The 22,851-nt window shown below is 34.1% G+C and overlaps 2 protein-coding genes across 2 annotated transcripts; one reads left to right on the top strand and one right to left on the bottom strand.

The window, feature by feature from the left end:
• Window positions 1–6,590: 6,590 nt before the first annotated feature.
• On the bottom strand, window positions 6,591–13,216 carry LOC145594492 (carotenoid 9,10(9',10')-cleavage dioxygenase 1-like). Its single transcript, XM_081650799.1, has 14 exons — window positions 12,946–13,216; window positions 11,578–11,648; window positions 11,477–11,491; window positions 10,943–11,054; window positions 9,859–9,958; window positions 9,520–9,582; window positions 9,285–9,395; window positions 8,999–9,183; window positions 8,551–8,689; window positions 8,199–8,316; window positions 8,019–8,120; window positions 7,598–7,849; window positions 7,174–7,285; window positions 6,591–6,839 (listed from the first exon to the last, which is right to left on the bottom strand). The coding sequence occupies exons 1-14, from the start codon at window positions 13,177–13,179 to the stop codon at window positions 6,810–6,812; spliced, it is 1,644 nt and encodes a 547-aa protein (XP_081506925.1). The 5' UTR covers window positions 13,180–13,216; the 3' UTR covers window positions 6,591–6,809.
• A 4,127-nt stretch (window positions 13,217–17,343) lies between these two features.
• On the top strand, window positions 17,344–20,787 carry LOC145595020 (polygalacturonase QRT2-like). Its single transcript, XM_081651372.1, has 9 exons — window positions 17,344–17,756; window positions 17,853–17,981; window positions 18,086–18,250; window positions 18,332–18,352; window positions 18,463–18,670; window positions 19,415–19,496; window positions 19,777–19,885; window positions 20,087–20,203; window positions 20,544–20,787. The coding sequence occupies exons 1-9, from the start codon at window positions 17,397–17,399 to the stop codon at window positions 20,772–20,774; spliced, it is 1,422 nt and encodes a 473-aa protein (XP_081507498.1). The 5' UTR covers window positions 17,344–17,396; the 3' UTR covers window positions 20,775–20,787.
• Window positions 20,788–22,851: the final 2,064 nt, after the last annotated feature.

Genomic DNA, 22,851 nt, shown 5'->3' with positions numbered 1-22,851 from the left:
GGAATCCAAAGAATGGGTATTAATCTACATTTTGACACTTTTATTTTTCCAAAAAAAAAAATTGTGTGGGCCCCAAAAAGGAAAAATACGGGAAACAAGGCAGTAATTGGAATAATATGAAAATTTGCGAAACAGTCCAGAAGATGGGGAAAAGGGTTGGGAATAAGAGGGGGATGGGTTTTAAACACTTTACATCTCATATTTCCCTTATTGTGCTTTTTTGGTGGTTCGGGTATCGGGACCGAGAATATGGTGATTGACCCCAAAATAGGGTGATTGGGGGACAATTTAGGTTGTTGGTGATTGTTTACATGAGATAAATATGATACTTACATTACAAAAATGAATAGTTTGTTCAAATATATCAATCACATCATATCAATCAACACACATGTGAATAGTACCAATGAATAGTCACTATCGTCAAATCAATCATTATATCAATCAATGTGTTCATTTCCATTACTATTTGTCCAATCACATCACTATTATGGTTATATCATATCACATCACTATTTTACCCATAATACATTACCTATATAGCATAATTATACTTTTATGACATCATTATTGTCAACTCATGTCATATTATGACATTACATCATTAAAAATTATTTTCATAATACGACATCATTATAGTCAAGTCATATCACTCCTTATATACTTTGATGACAACATTATAGTCAAGTCACATCTCTTCTTATATACTTTGATGACATCATTATAGTCAAGTCACATCACATCACTATACTTATATGGCATCATTATAAATATATGACATCACTATAGTCAAGTCACATCACATTATTACACTTATATAACATCACTACATTTCATGAATTTCAAAATACAGTCAAAACTCATTCTTGGTACTTTATGGACTTCTTTATTAATATCTTATGGTTTTAAACCTCCTAATATGACCCCAGGAATCATCCAACACATTCAATTCATTATTTGAAAAACTGTCGAAAATTGATCCAAAATCTAGTCTTCAATTTTAGACAATTTTTCCACTGATTTTGACCCAGAAATAAAAATTATCGAGATGCTTATCATGAACCCTAGTACACCCCGGGAAGGTATTTCGGTGGGTGCAACCATCCAATATGCCTTTAAACGGTCAATTTACCCGTTCGAAACTTGTACCGATTTCGTGAACTCAAGCCTACTACGGACATTTTTTGACAACATATAATGGTCATATATGATTCCAAACGTCATTATATGACCCTAACATGTATCTCCTAGAGTCCTAGGGTCTCAAGACCTTTCGCCACCGGGCCCCGTAACATCAAAATTCCTCAAAAAGCGTGGATAATAGCCTTCAATTTTGGAATTTTTTGACCTTTTTTCGCCCGAAAATAAAAATTAGCGAGATGTTTACCATGGTCCCTAATACCCTCCGGGAGTCCTATTGGGTGGGAGGAACCATCCAATTTGCCTTAAAACGGTCAATTTCCACGTTCGAAATTTGTACCGATTTCGTGAACTCAAGCCTACCACGGAAATTTTTGACAACATTTAATGGTCATATATGATCCAAACGTCATTATATGACCCTAAGATGTATCCCCTAGGGTCACCGGGCCCCGTAACATCAAAACTTCCTCAAAAAGCGTGGATAATAGCCTTCAATTATGGAATTTTTGACCTTTTTTCGCCCGGAAATAAAAATTTCGGAGATGTTTACCATGGTCCCTAATATCCTCCGGGAGTCCGATTGGGTGGTGGAACCATTTAATTTGCCTTAAAACGGTCAATTTACCAGTTTGAAACTTGTACCGATTTCGTGAACTCAAGCCTACCATTGACATTTTGACAACAAATAATGGTCATATATGATTCCAAACGTCATTATATGACCCTAAGATGTATCCCTTAGGGTCTAAAAACTTTTCGCCACCAGGCCCTGAAACATAAAAAATTCCTCAAAAAGCGTGGATAATAGCCTTCAATTTTGGAATTTTTTGACCTTTTTTTGCCCGTAAATAAAAATCAACGAGATATTTACCATGGCCCTAATACCCTCCGGGAGTCCAATTGGGTGGTTGAAACCATCCAATTTGCCTTAAACACAGTCAATTTACCTGCTCGAAACTTGTAACGATTTCGTGAGCTCAAGCCTACCACGGACATTTTTGAAAACATATAATCGTCATATATGATTCCAACATCATTAAATGACCCTTAAATGTATCCCCTAGGGTCTTAAAAGTTTTCACCACCGGGCCCCGTAACATCAAAAATTCCTCAAAAAGCATGGATAATAACGTTCAATTTTGGAATTTTTTGAAAATTTTTTGCCCGCAAATAAAAATTGCCGAGATATTTACCATGGTCCCTAGTACCCTCCGAGAGTCCAATTGGGTGGGTGGAACCATTCAATTTGCCTTAAAACGGTCAACTTACTCGTTCGAAACTTGTATCGATTTCGTGAACTCAAGCCTACCACGGATATTTTTGACAACATATAATGGTCATATATGATTCTTAACGTTATTATATGACCCTAAGATATATCCCCTAGGGTCTCAAGACCTTTTGCCACTGGGCCCCGTAATATCAAAAATTCCTCAAAAAGCACGGATAATAGCCTTAAATTTTGGAATTTTTTACTTTTTTCGCTAGGAAATAAAATATTGCCGAGATGTTTACCATGTTCCCTAATACCCTTTGAGAGTCCAATTCGGTGGGTGGAACCATCCAATTTTCCTTAAAACGGTCAATTTACCCGTTCGAAACTTGTACCGATTTTGTGAACTCAAGCCTACCACAGAAATTTTAACAACATATAATGGTCATATACGATTTCAAATGTCATTATATGAGCCTAAGATGTATTCCCTAGGGTATAAAGACTTTTCACCAACGGGCCCCGTAACATCAAAAATTACTCGAAAAGCGTGGATAATAGCCTTCAATTTTGGAATTTTTTGACCTTTTTTCGCCTGGAAATAAAAATTGCCGAGATGTTTACCATAGTCCCTAATACCCTCTGGGAGTCCTATTGGGTGGGTGGAACCATCCAATTTGCCTTAAAACGGTCAATTTACCCATTCGAAACTTGTACCAATTTCGTGAACTCAACCCTACCACGGAAATTTTTGACAATATATTATGGTCATATATGATTCCAAACGTCATTATATAACCCTAAGATGTATCCCCCAAGGGTCTCAAGACCTTTCGCCACCGGGCCCCGTAACATCAAAAATTTATCAAAAAGCGTGGATATATAATAGCCTTTTATTTCGAAATTTTTTGACCTTTTTTTTGTCCGGAAATAAAAATTGCCGAGATGTTTACCATGGTCCCTAATACCCTCCGGGAGTCCAATTGAGTGGGTGGAACCATCTAATTTTCCTTAAAACGGTCAATTTAATTACCCATTCTAAACATGTACCGATTACGTGAACTCAAGTCTACCACGGACATTTTTGACAACATATAATGGTCATATATGATTCAAAACGTGATTATATGACACTTAAATGTATCCCCTAGGGTCTCAAGACCTTTTGCCACTAGGCCCCGTAACATCAAAAATTCCTAAAAAATCACAGATACCTAATAGCCATAAATTTTGGAACTTTTGACCATTTTTCGCCTGAAAATTAAAATTGCCGAGATATATTTTCCATGGTCCCTAAGACCCTCCGAGAGTCCAATTGGGTGGATGGAACCATCCAAATTGCCTTAAAATGGTCAATTTTCCCGTTCGAAACTTGTTCCGATTTCGTGATCTCAAGCCTACCACGAAAATTTTTGACAACATATAATGGTCATATAATTCCAAACGTCATTATATGACCCAAAGATGTTTTCCCTAGGTACTCAAGACTTTTCGCCACCGGGCCCCATAACATTAAAAATTTCTCAAAAAACGTGGATAATAGCCTTTAATTTTGGAATTTTTTGAGCTTTTTTTGCTAGGAAATAAAAGTTGCCAAGATATTTACCATGTTCTCTAATACCATCCGGGGGTCCTATTGGGTGGGTGGAACCATCTAATATACCTTAAAACGGTCAATTTATCCGTTCGAAACTTGTATTGATTTCGTGAACTCAAGCCTACCACAAATATGTTTGACAACCTGTAATGGTCATATATGATTCCAAACGTCACTTAATGACCCTAAGATGTATCCCCTAGGGTCTTACGACCTTTCGCCACAGGGCCTCGAAACAACAAAAATTCCTCAAAAAGCGTGGATAATAGCCTTCAATTTTGGAATTTTTTGACCTTTTTTCGCCTGAAAATTAAAACTGCCGAGATGTTTACTATGGTCTATAATACCCCCCGGGAGTCCAATTGGGTGGGTGGAACCATCTAATTTGCCATAAAACGTTCAATTTTCCCGTTCGAAACTTGTACCGATTTCGTGAATTCCAGCCTACCACGGACATTTTTGAAAAAATATAATGGTCATATATGATTCCAAACGTCATTATATGACCCTAAGATGTATCCCCTAGGGTGTCAAGACTTTTCGCCACCGGGCCCCTTAACATAAAAAATTCCTCAAAAAGCGTGGATAAACCTTCAATTTTGGAATTTTTTTGACCTTTTTTCTTCCGGAAATAAAAATTGTCGAGATATTTACTATGGTCCCTAATACCTTCTGGGAGTCCAATTGGGTGGGTGGAACCATCCAATTTGCCTTAAAATGGTCAATTTACCCGTTCGAAACTTGTACCGATTTCATGAACCCAAGCATACCACGGATATTTTTGACAACATACAATGCTTATATATGATTCCAAACTTCAATATATGACCATAAGATGCATCCTCTAGTGTCTCAAAACCTTTCGCCACCGGGCCCCGTAACATCAAAAATTCTACAAAAATGCATGGATAATTCAGTTTTGGAACTTTTTGTTTTTATTTCGCCCGGAAATAAAAAATGCCGAGATGTTTACCATCGTCTCTAATACCCTCTGGGAGTCCTATTGGGTGGGTGAAACCATCCAATTTGCCTTAAACGGTCAATTTACCCGTTCGAAACTAGTTCTGATTTCGTGAACACAAGCCTACCACAGAAATTTTTGACAACATATAATGGTTATATATGATTACAAACGTTATTATATGACCCTAAGATAGGGTCTTAAGACTTTTCACCACCGATCCCCGTAACATCAAAAAATATTCAAAAAGCGTGGATAATATTGCCTTCAATTTTGGAATTTTTTGACCATTTTCCGCCCGAAAATGAAAATTGTCGAGATGTTTACCATGGTTCCTAATACCCTCTAGGAGTCCAATTGTGTGGGTGGAACTATCTAATTTGCCTTAAAACGGTCAATTTACTCGTTTTCGTACACGTCTCTTTTCAGAGTCCTTTTCATCTTTCCTTCGCGGTACTTGTTCGCTATCGATCTCTCGCCAGTATTTAGCCTTGGACGGAATTTACCGCCCTCTTGGGGCTGCATTCCCAAACAACCCGACTCGACGACAGTGCCTCGTCCACTACTAATTAATTTCTCTCACCTAGTGGACGAAGTATTTGTTTATGAAGTTATTGAGGCGTTTTTATTTACTTGTTTATACAAAGTTTTTATTTTATTTTTGGATATATTGAAATTTATATATTATCTCCGATTTGGGTCCTATGCCAATTCACATGTGATACAAAATCATGGATTCCACGACACTCCGAGAGGTCACTTGGGTGGTTAAAATTGTTCATTTTACCTTTAAACCATCAATTTAGCTTTTCATGTACACACCTCCCTTAATTAATTCAAGGTTACAATGCGTCTTTATGTGATTAACTATTGACCGTGTATACATTATTATATGATATCGGAATGCATCCTTCATTCCTTCTATCATATCAAAAGCTTTTGATACCAAGTTTTAAAAACTTCAAAAATTGATTTAAAAGCACGAATATGAATAGAGCTATACCGCACACATTGCTGTAATAAATATTCGTAACCTTTTCAGAGCATGACGATCTAGCGATTTGTTAGGGTTCATACGTACGTTTGTTTTCCTGCAGAGCCGAACTTCGCCCTCTCTCTTCTCTCAATCTCCTCCATTGAAGCTTACTCTGATTCTCTCAATTCTCCATTGAAGAAATTTCTGAGGTAAGATGTTTATCATAACCATCAAATATCAACTTCACAAATCTAGGGTTTACTCCCACAATTACTAGAAATCCCAATGATGAAAATATTTAGTAATCTGAACATATAAAGAGGGTTGGGCAAATGGTATTTGGTAGTGCATTGAAGGAATCCAGATGATGCTCCCATTTTCATTTCTGCAAATGGTTTTTGAGGTGCTCTGTTTTTCTTGCATTGCCTTCTTCCATCCAATCTCATGTGGAAAATAGGCATTTCTGAGGGATTTTTTTTTTATTTTATTTTTTAAAAATATTTATGCCAGTAATCTATCAAATTCATTTACTCTGAAACTATTTACCTTTTTTATTTTTTGAACTTATTATTATGCAGATTAATTACGAAGAGTGCAGAGTTGAAATGCATTTGCCAATAAATGTTGCAGATGGAGCTTGTGATGCTTGATAATTGAATATATTATTGTAAATTGTAATTTTTGTATTGATAATACAAAATTTAACTTGAATGATAACTTTGATTCATTTAAGCGATATAGCTTGGATAATGTATCAATGATTTGTTACACATGATGACATGAATATACTCGAGCTTACAATATACAATAATCTTACAACAACATAGTACCAATTACAAAGTACTTGTATTATTCTACATATGTGTCCCTTGCACCCGATTTTCGCCTTTGGATTCATTGACTGCAGCAAGATCTCCAGCTAAAATGCAACTTGTTCTTTAAGTTGTTCCTGTGGACAATAACACAAGCACACAACTGTCAAAATCATCCCCTGTATAGTATCTGTTGGGTTGAATGAGAGATTATATGTACTAAGTTGATTAATAATAATGGCAATAGATGAAGAAAGCTCGCAATTGTCAACTAACTCAGAAACTTGGTGGCTCCTAAACATAACTTAAGAATTATCTTATTACTTGACATATTAATTCCCAACTCAGATTATGGATTTCAGATTTTCAGACATGATCATATATAAGATGTTACGACATGAGAAATGCTTGCACTCACTTTTGAAGGATGACAAACTTCAATTCATTCTTGCAAAGTAAAATTTTACTAACCTCAGTCACAAAGAAAGCATGAAATCCATAGGGAACTCTTGAAGGTAATTCAACTACTGCAACAGGATCAGCTGACATTGTCTTTGCATCAATTACATTCACAAATGACTTCCTGCAAATCAAAAGTATAAATCATTAATTGTCACTAATCCCTTGTCACCATACCAGATCCATTCGATTAGGTATTATCAGAATAGTAGTCGGGAATTCTTGCTCCTATTGAACCATTTTGTAGCAAGTGTTAAGGTCTAGTAGTAAAAAGAAGAGTGATGTAACATAAGATAGCACATATCATACCAGTCAGACAAGAAACTCACTATAATCAGACAATCTAGGAAAGACCACGAAGAATCTTCCTTTTTACTGACAATTATTGGGTTACAAATCTTTAAAAAAAAAACAAAATGCAGGTTTAAGAAATTACCCAGTGTTTTCATCATGCACAAAGAATATCAGATATCCATCATCCTCTTCACCGGTGGTACCTGGTTCACGAGGAACAAAGATGGCCTCTGATCCAAATCTTCCAGGACCAAGGTCAAAGATACCTTGCACAGTTCCGCCAACTTCAAGCTTTGTTTTGCTGGAATCTGGTTCAGCATGCAAGTCAAATTTGACTATCCCTTGTACTTTTGCAATGCTGCCCAATATGGTACCATACACATATCTCTGTCTCCTGTGCTTGGTACAAGAATAACATAAGTATAATGATGATGCACTAAACTATCTCCCCCATGCCCGGCCACCCCCACCAGTCAGCCAATATACAACATATAATGAATTCCACCCAACTGACAGAGGAGATTACAAAAAAATTTACTTGTGGAACTGTGAGATCCAAGTACCTGCCAGTGTAGTACTCATTAACTCTAGGGAAATCCACGGCAGGTGCTGATAGTTCTTTTTGAGATGCAAGACCAGTTTTCATATTAAATCTCATCTCGTACCTGATAACAAGAATTTTTATCAAAGAAAAGATGATTGTTAAGAAATTAGACGCTGTCCAACCATTGAAGTTTTCTTACAGCTGATTTGAAAAATCTTCAACCCGATCTTCAGCAGCTCCACTGACCATATCCAAATCCGGATTCTCAATGCGACAAGTGATTAAAACAACCTCATCTCCTTCTTCCCACGCATTGGCTGTCAAGATAAGCAACCATGATTCAATGCACTGAAATATGCATTTATTTTTTATATTTTTATTTTATACATATATATAGATTGTTAGATAAAAGTTAACATCTGCTGAAGCAGTTAATGATCTTGCAATAGTCAAATCAACATAACAAATCGACAAATGTTCTCTATGTAATTTTAAAAATGCTTAGAATCTATGACTAATAAAGTAAGAAAAAAAAAGTAGCTAGGACACACCATTATGGAATATGAAGCAATTTGGCAGCTCAAACCATTTGATTAAACTCTCATTCTTAGCATACCGCGGTAGTACACCAAAGCGAGCCTTTAATGTTGAGTCAAAAGTGAAAATTAGCTTTTTTTCCTTCACCATATCCTGAAAGTTCAAGAATATAAGATCAACATATTAATATCAGAATCACTAGTGGAGGGAGGGGGACAAAAGGGAGAATTAAATGGAAAACAATACGACAACATCAAGCGTCAAAATCCTAAAAAGATGTATGGCATTAACTGTAATACCACAAACAGATAAGACTTGTTTCCAACAGAATCTAAAATATACACTGGTAACAAGCATGTTTGAACACCCCCCTCCCCAACCTCTATCAATGATGCTGCATGAAAGATATTTTTGGAGAAGTGAACAAAAAGCTGGTAGCTTCTTTTGGTGTTGAAGTTATACCTTAGGTCTAAAGTGTAAAGGAAGATCCATGATAATAGCATAGTTCTCAGTGATCGCAAAATCATGCATCATGATAGGCGCAGGGATTGTTATTGGTACAGGGTCATGCATGTATCCATCCTTTGATATTACTCTGTACGTGATATATGGTGGTTGATGAGAGTAACCAAAAGTAAACATCTCCCCTGCACCAAGAGTTTGAGTTTGATAAGTGAGACTAGACTACAAAATAGAAAATTTTAGATTATCGTGTGCTTTTATGGGAGGGAGAGTAAATAAATCTCACCTGTGGAAGGGTCAACCTTTGGATGAGCTGTAAATGAGTGGGTCAACCTTTTATCATAGTCAAGCATTCCAAGGGTTTGAAGATCCCCGTCTTCCAAAACACGAATAGCATCTGGATAAAACAACAAAGTAGAGCACTTAGTGTCATTTTTTGGCATATGAGATTCAAAGTCAATATCAAGTCTCTTGTTTTAGTACCTCAAAATGAAAATAAATAACAGAATATCACAACTCACATGGTTTATCTGCCTCTGAAAGTGCCAGAAGCTTCCCATGGTGATATATCAGAGCAGTATTAGCTGTATAAAGATGAAAAAAAATCACATATATGACCCAAATTTAATCAAATGACAAGTAAACATAAAACCATAACTAAAGTAAAACTTCCTTCAAACCAATGAGGCATTGAATTAGCTAGCTAAAGCTCAGTGAACAAGATACATTTTTTTTTTTTTTTTGGAAGGGAGTGAACAAGATACTTGTTACAAGTAGCCAAGTGATATTTATTTCCTACTACAGGGGAGAGCTTTTTGGCCAAATACTAAGAATTGATATAGTATAAGTAAAGGTAAAACCTGTCCCATTTCCATACGACATATCTAGTACTTTCAGCTTGGCCCTGAGCATTTGCAAGTTGACTGTAAGTAATCCAAAAAGCCCCTTAAGATCTCCAATCTGCAAATATATGAGAGCAGACAAATATAAGGCCTACAATAAGATAACCAATTTATCCATTAAGAAAACAAAAAATCCATCAGGTCTGCAAAAGTCTATCGAATGGATTCCATTCATTTTGCTTTCTAGGAATTATTCATTAATTACTTTTGCAGTCTTATTCACTAGTCTCAAGGCACTATGCAACGAACTAGCGTGGTGTTGATAAATAAAATGGACGGAAGGTTGATTTGGATAAATAAAGCTCGAAGCTTTCGTACAATCGTCAATGGCTTTAGGCCATCACTCTCCAAGACTCTCTAACTTAATACTTTCTGCCTGCCCTCTCTATCCTAAACTACTACTATTTATACTACTACTACAAAGCATAAGATGGCAACAATGCCTTAATTACTTCTAGTACTACTTTTGTCTTCTTCCTATTTTTGCACACTACAAACAAATGGCCTAAGGAGGCCTGTCTGCCCTGCTGCTCCTCTGCCCTCTGTCTCTCTCTGCTTGCTGTTGTTGTTTGTCTCTGTTGTTGTTGTTGGGCTGCCCCTGCTGCTTGCTGTAGGTGGGTGTCACAGGTGGTGGTGGGAGTGGGTTCATTGCACACTATTAACATGCCTTAGTACTCTTAAGTGTAACTTGAAGCACCAAATGTAGGAGATGTGACTATTTTGTAAACAATAAATTAAACAATAATCGGTAATAAACGGTTTTTCACAAAACTTGAAAATTCAGTGACTAAACTACTACTGTAAGCATGTTGTTTCGTGACTTGAAATAAAAAATTGTGACATCCATGAAAACATGGTAATAAACATTTTTTTTTATAGCACTGTTATTATGAAAGGTGTAAGTAAGCATTGCCGTCAGACTTATTATTAATGCTATGGGTTGTATAGACCATAAAACATAGAAATGGGGAACAACTCAATTTTATTTTACATCAAAATTTGTTGCACAAATCATTTCTTGTTTCAATCCCCAATTGCTTACCTTCATGAATTTTGCCCCTCCAAAGAACTCTTCTTGTTTCAGCCTTGATGTCTTAACATAGCGGGAGACATAGGTTGCTTTCCCATCTTTAATGTGCAATCCATGAATCATGCTGTAAAAGAAGGCAAAACATATATACTTTTGTTGTTGCTAAAAGTAATCTGAAACTTAATATGACTGCAAACAACAGATCATACATCTTTATTGCATCTATTAATTGGATAAATATATATATACAATGGAAGTGAATACTTATGGGATTGGATGTCTAATTATATTGAGCTTGTACTACATAGTTTGAAGCTACATATTCAGAGAAAGAAGATGATCCATGAACAAGAGACATATATTAGGACCTTGAACTTCAACGATATTTCTAGGATTTTTGGGCCTTATATAGGCACTATAGTCATTAGGGAAGTGGAGAAAATGGTTAAATTATTTCCAAAAGTTCATTTCTCCACATGCTTAACAATGTTGAAACATTGAATAATCCAAAGCAGTTATAAGAAAAAAAAGATGTATTTAACATACCCATCTCCATCAAACCTGCAAGAAAATATTACTATGATTAGCTCAATGTATAGATAACCACCTTGTTAAATGTGAATCACAACAAACTAGTTATAACTTACCAGTGATATCCAGCCACAGGAGCAAACTTTGGATTGGGTCCGACCCTAACAAACTCCCCATTCAAGCATTCCTGTAATCGATGATGTCTTAATTTATAATTATGTATGAAACATCAAGTGAACTTAAACATTTTATTTTCTGCCAAATAAAAGGAAAGGAACTATTTTAGAAAAAGTTGCATGTACTTAGCTAGCTGACAGCATTTAGATTTTCATACTAAATTCTAGTTTGTAATATTGCTCGTCTTCATTCCAGGATATAGCGAATCATGTATAGAAAGCCAGGTCAAATGAAAATGAAGTATTAACCAACACTTGCATATTTTAGTTGCTTCATAAACCCTTATGCTAATGAATAGCATTTGCAGCCCAACTTAAATGTTTCTAGTTTGTTCGACCTTCTAGATTACAGAGTGCAAATTCACCATATAGGCCTCTAGTAATCAGTTCAAATAAAATATAGATTGCCATTACTAAGTAAATGACTAAATGCAAGTAAATGATATTGACCAATTGACTCGTACCAAACTTTTCACACTTAGAAGTATTAATTCTAAAATAAGCACAACGGACAGTTTATGTTAAAAAAACTAGCACTAAACCATACCTAATTCATACTAAATTATACATGTATGTGGGCATTATCAAAATAAACAATTGGGGATGTTCCAAGAACATACCTAATTAGGCTGATACGTGGAAGCCATGCACATTTGTTATCTAATTCGAAATTGATCATATTACAAATTTACAACTACACTAGAGCAATATCCACCAAAAGTTTCAAAGGACCAAATGTATGAACTTAATTTCACAAAACCTACTCCATATGTTGATTCATTCTCGATTAAGACCACCACTTCACCAGCAATGTAACCATCAACATCATTCATCTTAATTCATAAGAAATTCTATAGTCCCACTGACCCACCACATAAATTGCATAACACAAACACCCCAATTACATACCAATGCAACAATTTAAATAAAAATATGAAAACCCAATTGACTAATGAAACCCTCCTTAATTGGGTTGTCGTTATAAAACGGCTGCGCAATGACCACTAATGCACTGTGCACCCGGGTGTATAAACCGAAGATGGGTTAATCAATTTTTATTTTTTTTAAATTTTTTTTTTTTAAGGGAAGGTTAATCAAATCTATGGGATTAAGTAATGCATTATCAAACCAGTACACAAAATTAAACCCACAAAGTTAATAACTTCAAAATCATGACAAGGAAAATCAAACATAAACCCAGATAGTTGAATGCTTCAAAATCAAAATTAGGGAAACCAAACAGCAAGGAGAAACATACAGTATATATAAAATTAAAAATAGAGAAAAGAAAATGAAAAGGGTACTTACAGGGAGATGACCATGAACAGGTAAATCCTTGGCAGGAGGAGTTTCTTGAAGAACAGGAGCAAAATTGCCAGAAAGATAATGGAGAGGTTTAGTAGGATCATGCATCAATTTCACAATCAATTTTTCCAACAAATCAATTGCTTTGGAAGTGAACCCTTTGCTGGGTTTTGGATTAACTTGAACAACTCCATGTTTTTCTTCTCTTTGCTTCTTCTCTTCTTCTCCTTCACCCATATTTTCTCAAATTCCCAATCACTGGTGAATGGTGATTGGCAATTGCAGTGGTAGACTGTTGTAGTTTGTCTGATGACTAGTGAGTGTCGATAACACAAATTATGTGGCCTTCACAAAGTTTTTATTTTAAATTAATTAATTTCAACAGGTCATTATTCTGACACGTACTAAATTAGGCATGCTGGGCACGGGCCAAATCGTGCAAACAAACATGCCGTGCGCCCGTGCTTGTGCACCTTACATTTCGAGTCGAGCTATTTTACATTGCGTCTAATCGATTCTCCGATCAGACCAACCTTCTAACTCATGGGCAGAGCGATGTTTAAGGCAATATCCTAATTCCTAAATATACTAAACATAACAAGAAAGAACTAGAAAAGGGAAAGAGGTTAATTGTGTAAGTACTTTATACTGGTTAATTGGTCCTATTATTATTGTTCATATTGAATACTATAGTGAATTAACATTCTCATTTTTATAAAGGGCATAGACATTCGGCAGATAAATAAATTATTACTCCTCCGTTTTTTTTTTATATGCATCATTTTGATTTGCACAAAGTTGTAGGAGAGTAATATTATAATGTGATGGGGTGAATAAATTATTATAGTAAAAATAAGATGGGGACCATGAAAGAGAAAATATGTGAGAGAGAATAGGTTTTTTTTTTATTATTTTAGTAGGGACCATGGAAGAGAAAGAAATGATAAAATAAGTTGAGTGAAGTTTAAGTAAGAGAGAAAAATGATAAAATATACAGTAGTAAAAAGTTAATTATATATAAAAGTGATGCATATAAAAAAAAAAAAACGGAGGGAGTATGATCGTTTTATCAAAACATTTGCGGCCCTTTTTAATTTCAATAAATAATACTGTACTTAGTAAAAATTTAGCCCTTTAAATTTGTTGAGTGTTAGGCCCATTACAACCTTATGGTCCATAGTAGTAGACTTGTAGCCCAAAGAGGCAAAGGGTAAGATATGAAAAGAAACCGATAAAGAAACACCAAGGTATAATGCAGGGCCGTCTTAAACAATTTATGGGCCCTGTACTAGTAATAATTATAGGCCCTTGAAATTTAAAAACACCAAGGTACAATGCTGGTTGAATGTATTTGTGACCAAATCCCAGCCCATGCTTCTTGATGAATAAGAGTTGTTTAATTTAAAATTTTATTGTATGCTCTTACGTTTATATGCATGACTATTATTAATTTTAAATTGAATGCATGATATAAAATGGTGAAAATTTACAGTAAAGAAGCTAATTTAAGGTCTCATGATACAAACTATCATTAGTCTGTCATATAATGTTTAAGCAGGTCTATAATTAGCATGCATTATTGTAAGAGCGCAACAATGTGATGAGAGATGACAATACCAAAAGGGCAAGGATAAATTGAAAAAGGGTAGATAAAGGTTAAGTTAGGGAATTGAAGTTGGCAAAAATTGTAGGTAAAAAATTAGCAAGAAAAGGAGGGATGGGAGATGATGAAGATTTGGGTAAATTGGATAATGTGAATGTCATTTGCGTGGTCCTAGAAGTTATATACGACTACTTGTACAAGCTAATTCTGTTATTGCGTCATGAATGGCCAAACCCCATAGACTTTTAACTTGGAGGTGCTGCTATTTGCCGTGATTGATTGCCGTCTATTATACTCTTTTCTCTTCTTAAGGTACACACCACCCTCCCTTCGATGTAGCTATGGATTCACTTGTTAGATCGTCTCATTGTATAGTTTATAAATATCAAATTGTTAGTACTTGTTGGTAAATAAAGATATCATTAGTCAACCTTTCGCGTTGACAAATGTGCCGATTAAATTGAGACATTAATTTTGAAATCGAGGAGTATCTAAAAAATTGTGAAGGCAATGTGTTTTTGAAAATTTTAATTATGCCAAATATGCAAAAAATATATAAACTTAGTTTTCAAATATTACGAAGTATTACTTATATAAACTGTATTTGATTTTATTAAACCAATTATAATTGTGTTGGAAATTGAAAGTACATATTGGATCAATAGAAATAAGGTGAATAAAATTAAACCTTATTCTAATATTTTATTTTGTTTTAAAAAAAAAAAAATTGTATTACTCATTTACTCCATGTCTCCATTACCATTGTACCAGGCCCGTCTAAGGCCCTGTGCAAGCAACCCCATTGCACAGGGCCCCAAAAATTAGGAGGGCCTCAAATTGCAGTTAGTCTATAATAAAGAATAAATAACTCTGATATGTCAAGAAATAAACAAAATGTAATCTGTCAAATTGGTTGTAGCGACAACTTTAGTTTAGATATCTCATGGGTATTGAGGTTAGCGGATCAAGCATTTGTAGCTGTAACTTTTTTTTTTTTTTTTTTTTTTTTTTTTTTTTTTTTTTTTTTTGTTTTTTTTGTTTTTAATGTTCGAAAGAGCTATATTCTATTAATTATCCATAAACTAAATTCTGTCAATACAGAGTAATAAGAGTGTAAGTTTTACAAAATACAAGTTAATAATTTAGTTAACCTTGAAAAAAATGATATGCTATCAACATCGTAAACTAAATAATGCAATTTTCTTCCAAAAAAAAAAAAAAAAAAATTAATAATACAAGTATGAATTTCTATATTTTAGCATGTTAAAAAATTCAAGTAGCATAATTTCATACGAAGAATTTGTTAATTAAAAGGGTAGATTGTAATATTCAGACCACAAACATTCTACGGAGTAAGTTTGCATAAATTGACCGTTGACATTGATTGTGGTTTTTTTTTGAAAGGAGATTGTGGTTTTTATAGCCTAACTTAAAGTTATAGACTTTTAAATTCAGTGCACATAAAAGTGTTAGAAATGTGATGGAATTTCAACTTTTTCGACCAAATTAATGTCAACCTTAACTACAAACATTCTACGGAGTAATTAGTGTTACTGAGTAAAATTTTCTTATGACTTATATTGTTTATTTGAACCGATACAATTAGATTTAATTAAACACTTAAAGTGAGGAATGTTTCAAGTGGTTAGAGCTTCCCTCCCAGCATAAGGAGTTTCTGAGATTGTTTCTCACCCTCGCCCTTGTGGCTCTCTAAACACCAAACAATTTTCTTTAATTAAACAAGAGTTAAAGTTTTTATTTTTTTTAATTTTTATCGTAGCACAATATTTATACGACTCTTTCAATAATTTTACTCTAATTTTAATTTTTATGGTCATTGTTAGCTTGAAGGTTTAGACATATAAACTTGCATGACATTTGAAGCTAACCTATTTTGTACAGTAATCAAATAAGGAAACATGTAATCTTAGATCTTGTAATTTGTTCCTTACTATTCCTACTTGAAGATTATGGGCAGAATACTGTTATTACAATCTTACATACAAGTTACAAACTATTTCTATTGCTGGAATTAATCATATACAAAGACATATCAACGGATTCTTTAGATTTCCCATTTGTAAACTTTTCCATAATGAGGGGCAAAGAAGCCTAGTAATCAACTACGAAATGGAAAAAAAAAATAAGTACGGAGTATTATACTATTATACACTAAATTTATCAATTTTGAGTGCTCAACTAAAACTCCTAAAATATCCAATGATATTTTTAAGCTATCGAAACAATCAGAGAAAAGGAATTGTTCTAGTTATGTCAAGTACATACGTACAGTTACAACATTGTCAGATGAATAATACGAGTAACAAGTAAAGTAAGAGAATAAATTAAATTTGGTATCGAATTGGTTTGTTTATATGATGAGAGAGATCTTATTGGACTATTAGATAGAAATAGGAATGCATGACATATGTGAAAGGCTTGTTGGTAAACAAGCAATTAGCAATTAGAGAGAGAGAAAGGGTTAATAGTAATGGGAGTCTAACTAACCATTATTATTAAGAGAAGGGAAAGGTAAAAGTCGGGTATCAATCCATCAAAAATAAAACTAAGTTACTCTTTCGTCTCATTCTCTTCTTTTACCCTTTTCCATTCCTTCTTATGACTCAAATGAATTACATGACATTTTTCTTGTTAACGAACCCAACTCTTTCTCTTCTACACAAGCAAGCTCATCTCTTTATAAATACATTTCTTAGCTAGTTTAATTTCTCAATATCATATTATTACAACCAACCTTTATTATCTTATTATTATTGTAATAATATTAATATTATTCATTGTCTTTTACACTTCTAGCTATAAGTGCACAAATAAGACATAATAATCAATAATGTCTCTAATATCACATTTTCTTATACTTGTTTGTGGTCTTACCATTCTTATTTCTTCGTTTCTTCCGGTTTGTCTGTCTAGCTACCCCTTCCCGGAACACGATTCGAGGAATTACATTACAAAGTATTCTACTAACAACAAGAATATTAGTGATGATGGTTATAAGGGGACTTACAATTACAACTATGAGCTTGATTCACAAAGTCTCAACAATTATGATAAGGTGATCCTTGATCGTAATAGGCATCATCATTCTCATCGAGCTCGGTCTAGAGCCCCTTCCCCTTCATCTTCGCCTTCAAGAATTATCAATGTAGAACATTTTATCAAGTCAGGAAGAAGGAGAGATCATACCAAGGTATCTTATTTTATCATTCACATACTATAGTCGAAAATATATGTTTTTCCTTAAAGATACATGTTGATTGTTATGTTTTTTGCTCCCATGAAAAAGGGTTTTAAGAGAGCTTGGAAGAAGGCATGTTCAACCAAAGGTGCAATATTGCTAGTGCCAGGAAACAAGAAGTATAGGGTCAGGCCAATCAAGTTCTCTGGACCGTGTCGTTCTCCTCTCACCATTAAGGTACAACATAATCCAAACGAATAAACAACTAATATATATGCACGTATTTTCTTTCTCTAGCACAATACATATGATACGATATACTTGTGTGTTATGTTCTGTAGATTAAAGGAAGAATCGAAGCGTCTACCAATCTAGCAGACTACAGAGATCGACTACATTGGCTACAATTCGAAAATATAACCAACTTCAAGGTTAAAGGTCGAGGCACCATTGATGGCAGGGGACATATTTGGTGGCAGAATTCTTGTAAGATCAATGCAACCAAGGTAATAATTTAAACTCACATTTCCTTGATTTTTTCTAATTCAGTTGCAAGATTAATAATCTTTATACATTTGTCTTTGCAGCCTTGTCAACATGCACCTACGGTATGACTTCCATTTTAATCAGTCTTATTCATTATCATACTATATACGAAGTACTTAACATGAATTAAAATTACAGAAATATAATTGATTTGGGTTAAATTGTTGTGAAGGCGGTAACCTTCCTTGAATGCAAGAACTTCATAGTGGATGGATTAAAGATAACGAATGCACAACAAATGCATATGACATTTCAGAAATGCGCTACTGTAAGAGCTTCACATATAGTCATAAAATCACCGGGAAATAGCCCTAACACGGATGGAATTCATGTCACTGAGACCAGAAACATTCAAATTACAAGATCTCGTATTGGAACAGGTAATAACAATATACAAATTAAAGTATATAAGTTTATCTCTTTCAATCAACAAATACTTACCTCCTACATTGATAATATATTTTACAGCTTTATTGGAAGAAAAAGAAGTCTTAATTATATGTGTTGAATAATATTTGAAAGGTTACATCATGTTATCTAGCTATGAAGTTAATGAAGGGCCATAATATGTCTCCTTGTGAAATAATTTAGCTTAAGAATGTAGTTGTATATTTCATAGACTCTGCATGTTTAACAAATTAAATACAAATAGTCAAATACATACACTTAAACAATATTAGATGGGTTGGTTTAGATACTTGAAGTCAAATTATTAACCAATCATCACTATTATATAAAATCTTCATTAAGTATTAAAGCTCTTGAGGTAAATTGTGCAAGGATAAATCTTTAGTTAAATTAAGAGTAATTTTATATTGTAATTTGGTAAGTTGTGCAAGGATTAATCTTTAGTTAAAACGTCTATGTATAGTTCAAACAATAAATATAATTAAAATGAAGCATACTAACATGCGTTTTGACAATCAACAGGTTTACAAAATCAATTATAAATCACTAGAAGTAATTATCCCTAATAATAGTAAGGAATTATCCCATAGAATCGTGAGTCCCTCAAGCGTTACAATAAATTATTGTAAGTCCACCTCATAATTAGAATCTGTGATTAAAAATTAATTTTTCTTAGAAAATTCTAACCTTATTTTACTACTTCTATTCCATTCCAGGTGATGATTGCGTATCAATAGTAAGCGGATCAAAAAATGTCCAAGTGTCCGACATAACCTGTGGACCAGGTCATGGAATCAGGTATGGATTAAACCCAACTCTTACCAACTTCATGCTCAATTGAGTCAATTCTTTATCTAATTTTAGCCAATATCATATCTAAATTTCACTTTATTCCATTTGAGATATCATTGACCAGTTTATTTTCTGCACTACTTGTTTTCTAGCTAATCACATTTTTTTTTTTTTTTTTTTTTTTTTTTTTTTTTTTTTTTTTTTTTTTTTGTGACATTGAATCACATATTATTAGTGCTCCACACTTTTCAATTTAAATTAATTAAAAAAAATAAATTGATTTCAGTATTGGAAGCCTAGGCAAAGGAAACTCCAAGGCACATGTTTCAAATGTATTGGTAAACAAGGCAAGACTATTTGGAACCCTTAATGGAGTCAGAATTAAGACTTGGCAGGTAAGAAATTAAATTGCATATAATGTCTTATATTTTTCTTTAAAGATTGGCAGGTAAAAGTTGGATATTTTTCCATTTGTTAGGTTATACACAATTTTCTAATGCAAATTTTATGTTTACTTGACTTTAAATTTTCTAGCTTTTAAATGTTAGGTAAAATCTCAAAAGTGCTAATTTCGTGCTTTATATTTTTGGTTGCAGGGTGGACAAGGATATGCAAAAAATGTTGTATTTCAAAATATTGCAATGAAAAATGTTAGCAATCCAATTATCATTGACCAGAATTATTGCGATCAAAAAACACCTTGTCAGGAAATGGTAACATATACACACTCCTTTTTTATAATGTAACTTGTGATATAAGAGAATAAACTTCAGAGTAAAAATTTACCAGCTTATAAACATACTTTCACACTCTCATATTTTCCTACTAAAAAAAATGTTCTCTTAAATTTTTAATCGTAATTGATTTTGGGATAAAACTTCACTTAACTCTAGGCTTTTTCGGTTTTGAGGTAAAACACATCATTATAAGAATGTGTGAGTATGACCATTCTAGCCTATATAGACATGTCCTATAAGTGATAAGTAGTTTATACAGCCCTCTATGGTGTTCATTATAGTAACTTATGTATGTGTTTTGTTGCTAAAAATGCAGAAATCAGCAGTACATGTACAAAATGTGGTGTACAAAAACATAAAGGGAACAAGTTTTACAGAAGACGCGATAAAATTAAACTGCAGCAAAAGCCATAAATGCCAAGGAATAGTGTTGCAGAATATAAACCTTGTTATGAAAAATGGAAGAAAAGCAGCTATGGCTGAATGTAAAAATGTTGAATTGTTTCACAGAGGGAAGGTTTCACCCAAATGTCTTCAACATACTTAGTATTCTTACACTAGTAGTTATTTTGGGTTCATTATATATAATTCTGTACATATTTTTTAAAGATATTTGTTTATAATTGATTACCATTTATCATTGACCAAATTTCATAGTTACTGTTCTTTGATATTACTTCGTATCATATTAGTAAGTAAAATAAAAGAGAAAGCATTAGAAAAAAAAAAAAAATGCTCGTAAAAAGTACCAAATTTACATGCACTTTTAGGTATGGACCTCGCTAAAGAGATAGGGTTACTGGATTTTTGGGGCCAAGGCCCAAGGCCCAAACAGAGTTGGGACAGGTAAAGGCCTTATCAATTTAAACAAAGTTTTCAGACCAATAAAAATCGATAAAAGAGGGCTAAGTTTTGTGATTAGCATACACAGCAACATGAGTAAATCATCTAAGGGCCTGTTCTCATTGACTGATCTCAACTGAACTGAACTGAGCTGAACTGAGCTAAACTGAGCCGAACTAAACTAAACCGAAATGAATATTTTATAAGAGAAGGAAATTAGGAGCTGAACTGAACTGAACTGAGCTGAGCTGAACTGAACTGAATTGAGCTGAACTGAACTGAACTGAACTGAATTGAGCTGAGCTGAGCTGAATTTCAGCGTAAGAGAACAGGCCCTAACTAATCTAAAATAACTGAAACTCAAAATAATAGATAACACGTAGGAGGAGGTTTTGGAGCTGGTAATCTAGGTGTTTTGGTCTGATACTACAACACAACCCGAGCCGAACACAAATTTAAAGATTAATCCGAAACAATATGAATGAACATAATTATGCACTCAATTTTTGATCTTTTTACTGTATGATGAAATTTCCTTGCATTAGTTTTTGATGAATTTTACAAACTCAAAACTGACCAGAAATTCTAACAGGAATACCATGGTACATGAATTCTTATGCTATAAAATAGACTTTCAGTTCTTAGATATACCAGCTAAAATTCACCTCTTAGCTAGGAAACTAGCTAAGTGCTTCTAGAAAGCACAAGCTATATCGGTGACCCTCACATGCAGTGCTTAGCAGTCAAACTAATACAGTTACTTTGCGAGGAGGAGGAGAAGGGGGTGGGTTTCACGGGAAGCATAGTAATCAAATTTCATTCGACGAACGTTTGTCATATACTACGAAAAGCTCAATGTCCAGAGGGCATTCTAAGGCTTTGTTAGAGATCTATACCGCGAGTTTTTCCAACATCTCAAACAGAAAGAAACAACAAGACAACTCATACAACCCAGGATGAAAATGTAAATGTCAATACATCCAACACTGAACATGACCCTACGAGGAAAAGGTTATGTTGAGAAGCTGGAATTGGACCTTAGCAACTATGCTTAGAAAAGGGTAAATCTATGACAATCGTTTATCGTTATAACTTCAGGTGTCAATTAAAAACAGCCTCTCTTTGTCTTCCCTATGCTATCGTAACGATAAAACTGCATGTATCCCTCATAAATAATGCTTGGTGTGGTCGATATTGGTGTAGCTGTACTACTAATATAAGAAATCAGGAAAAGATAATCTCTTTCCTAACTGAATGGAAAGATCATTGGCCTAAAAACTTCAGACAACACAGCTAACACAAGTGAAACAGGAGACAAGACTTTGAGTGCTTTAAGCCTCGCTGTCCACAATTGAAGGCTTCAAAATTTAAACAACCCCTTAGGGCCCCTTTCTAAAGTGTGACTTACTGTACTCATTCCTCATCATAAACATTACATCCATGTTTGAAAAAGGGTGAAACTCATCATATAATAAAAGCCAAAAACACCCTGGTAATTTCTAACAGCACGAAAATTAACCAAGCATACTCGATCCAAAGTCACCTAAAATGCAACCACCCATCACAAATCACAAGAATCAATCATTATATCAAATGCTCATTTGTGTTGAGCCCTGTAGATGCACTCTGTAACGTAAGCAACCTTCTATGTAACTATATTCTAAGATACTTGATGACATCAAAACAAAGCTAAGTAGCAAACACAGTCGAAAAAAATGACCAACAGGCAAACATGTTTACGTTAACAATTGACACATCTCCTAATGAAGATAGAAAAGGAG

Source organism: Chenopodium album, chromosome 19 (assembly GCF_948465745.1).
Source record: "Chenopodium album chromosome 19, dcCheAlbu1.1, whole genome shotgun sequence".
In the NCBI taxonomy this organism is placed as follows: domain Eukaryota; kingdom Viridiplantae; phylum Streptophyta; class Magnoliopsida; order Caryophyllales; family Amaranthaceae; genus Chenopodium; species Chenopodium album.
Note: the sequence above shows the minus strand (reverse complement) of the source record. Positions and strands in the feature narration are given on the sequence as shown.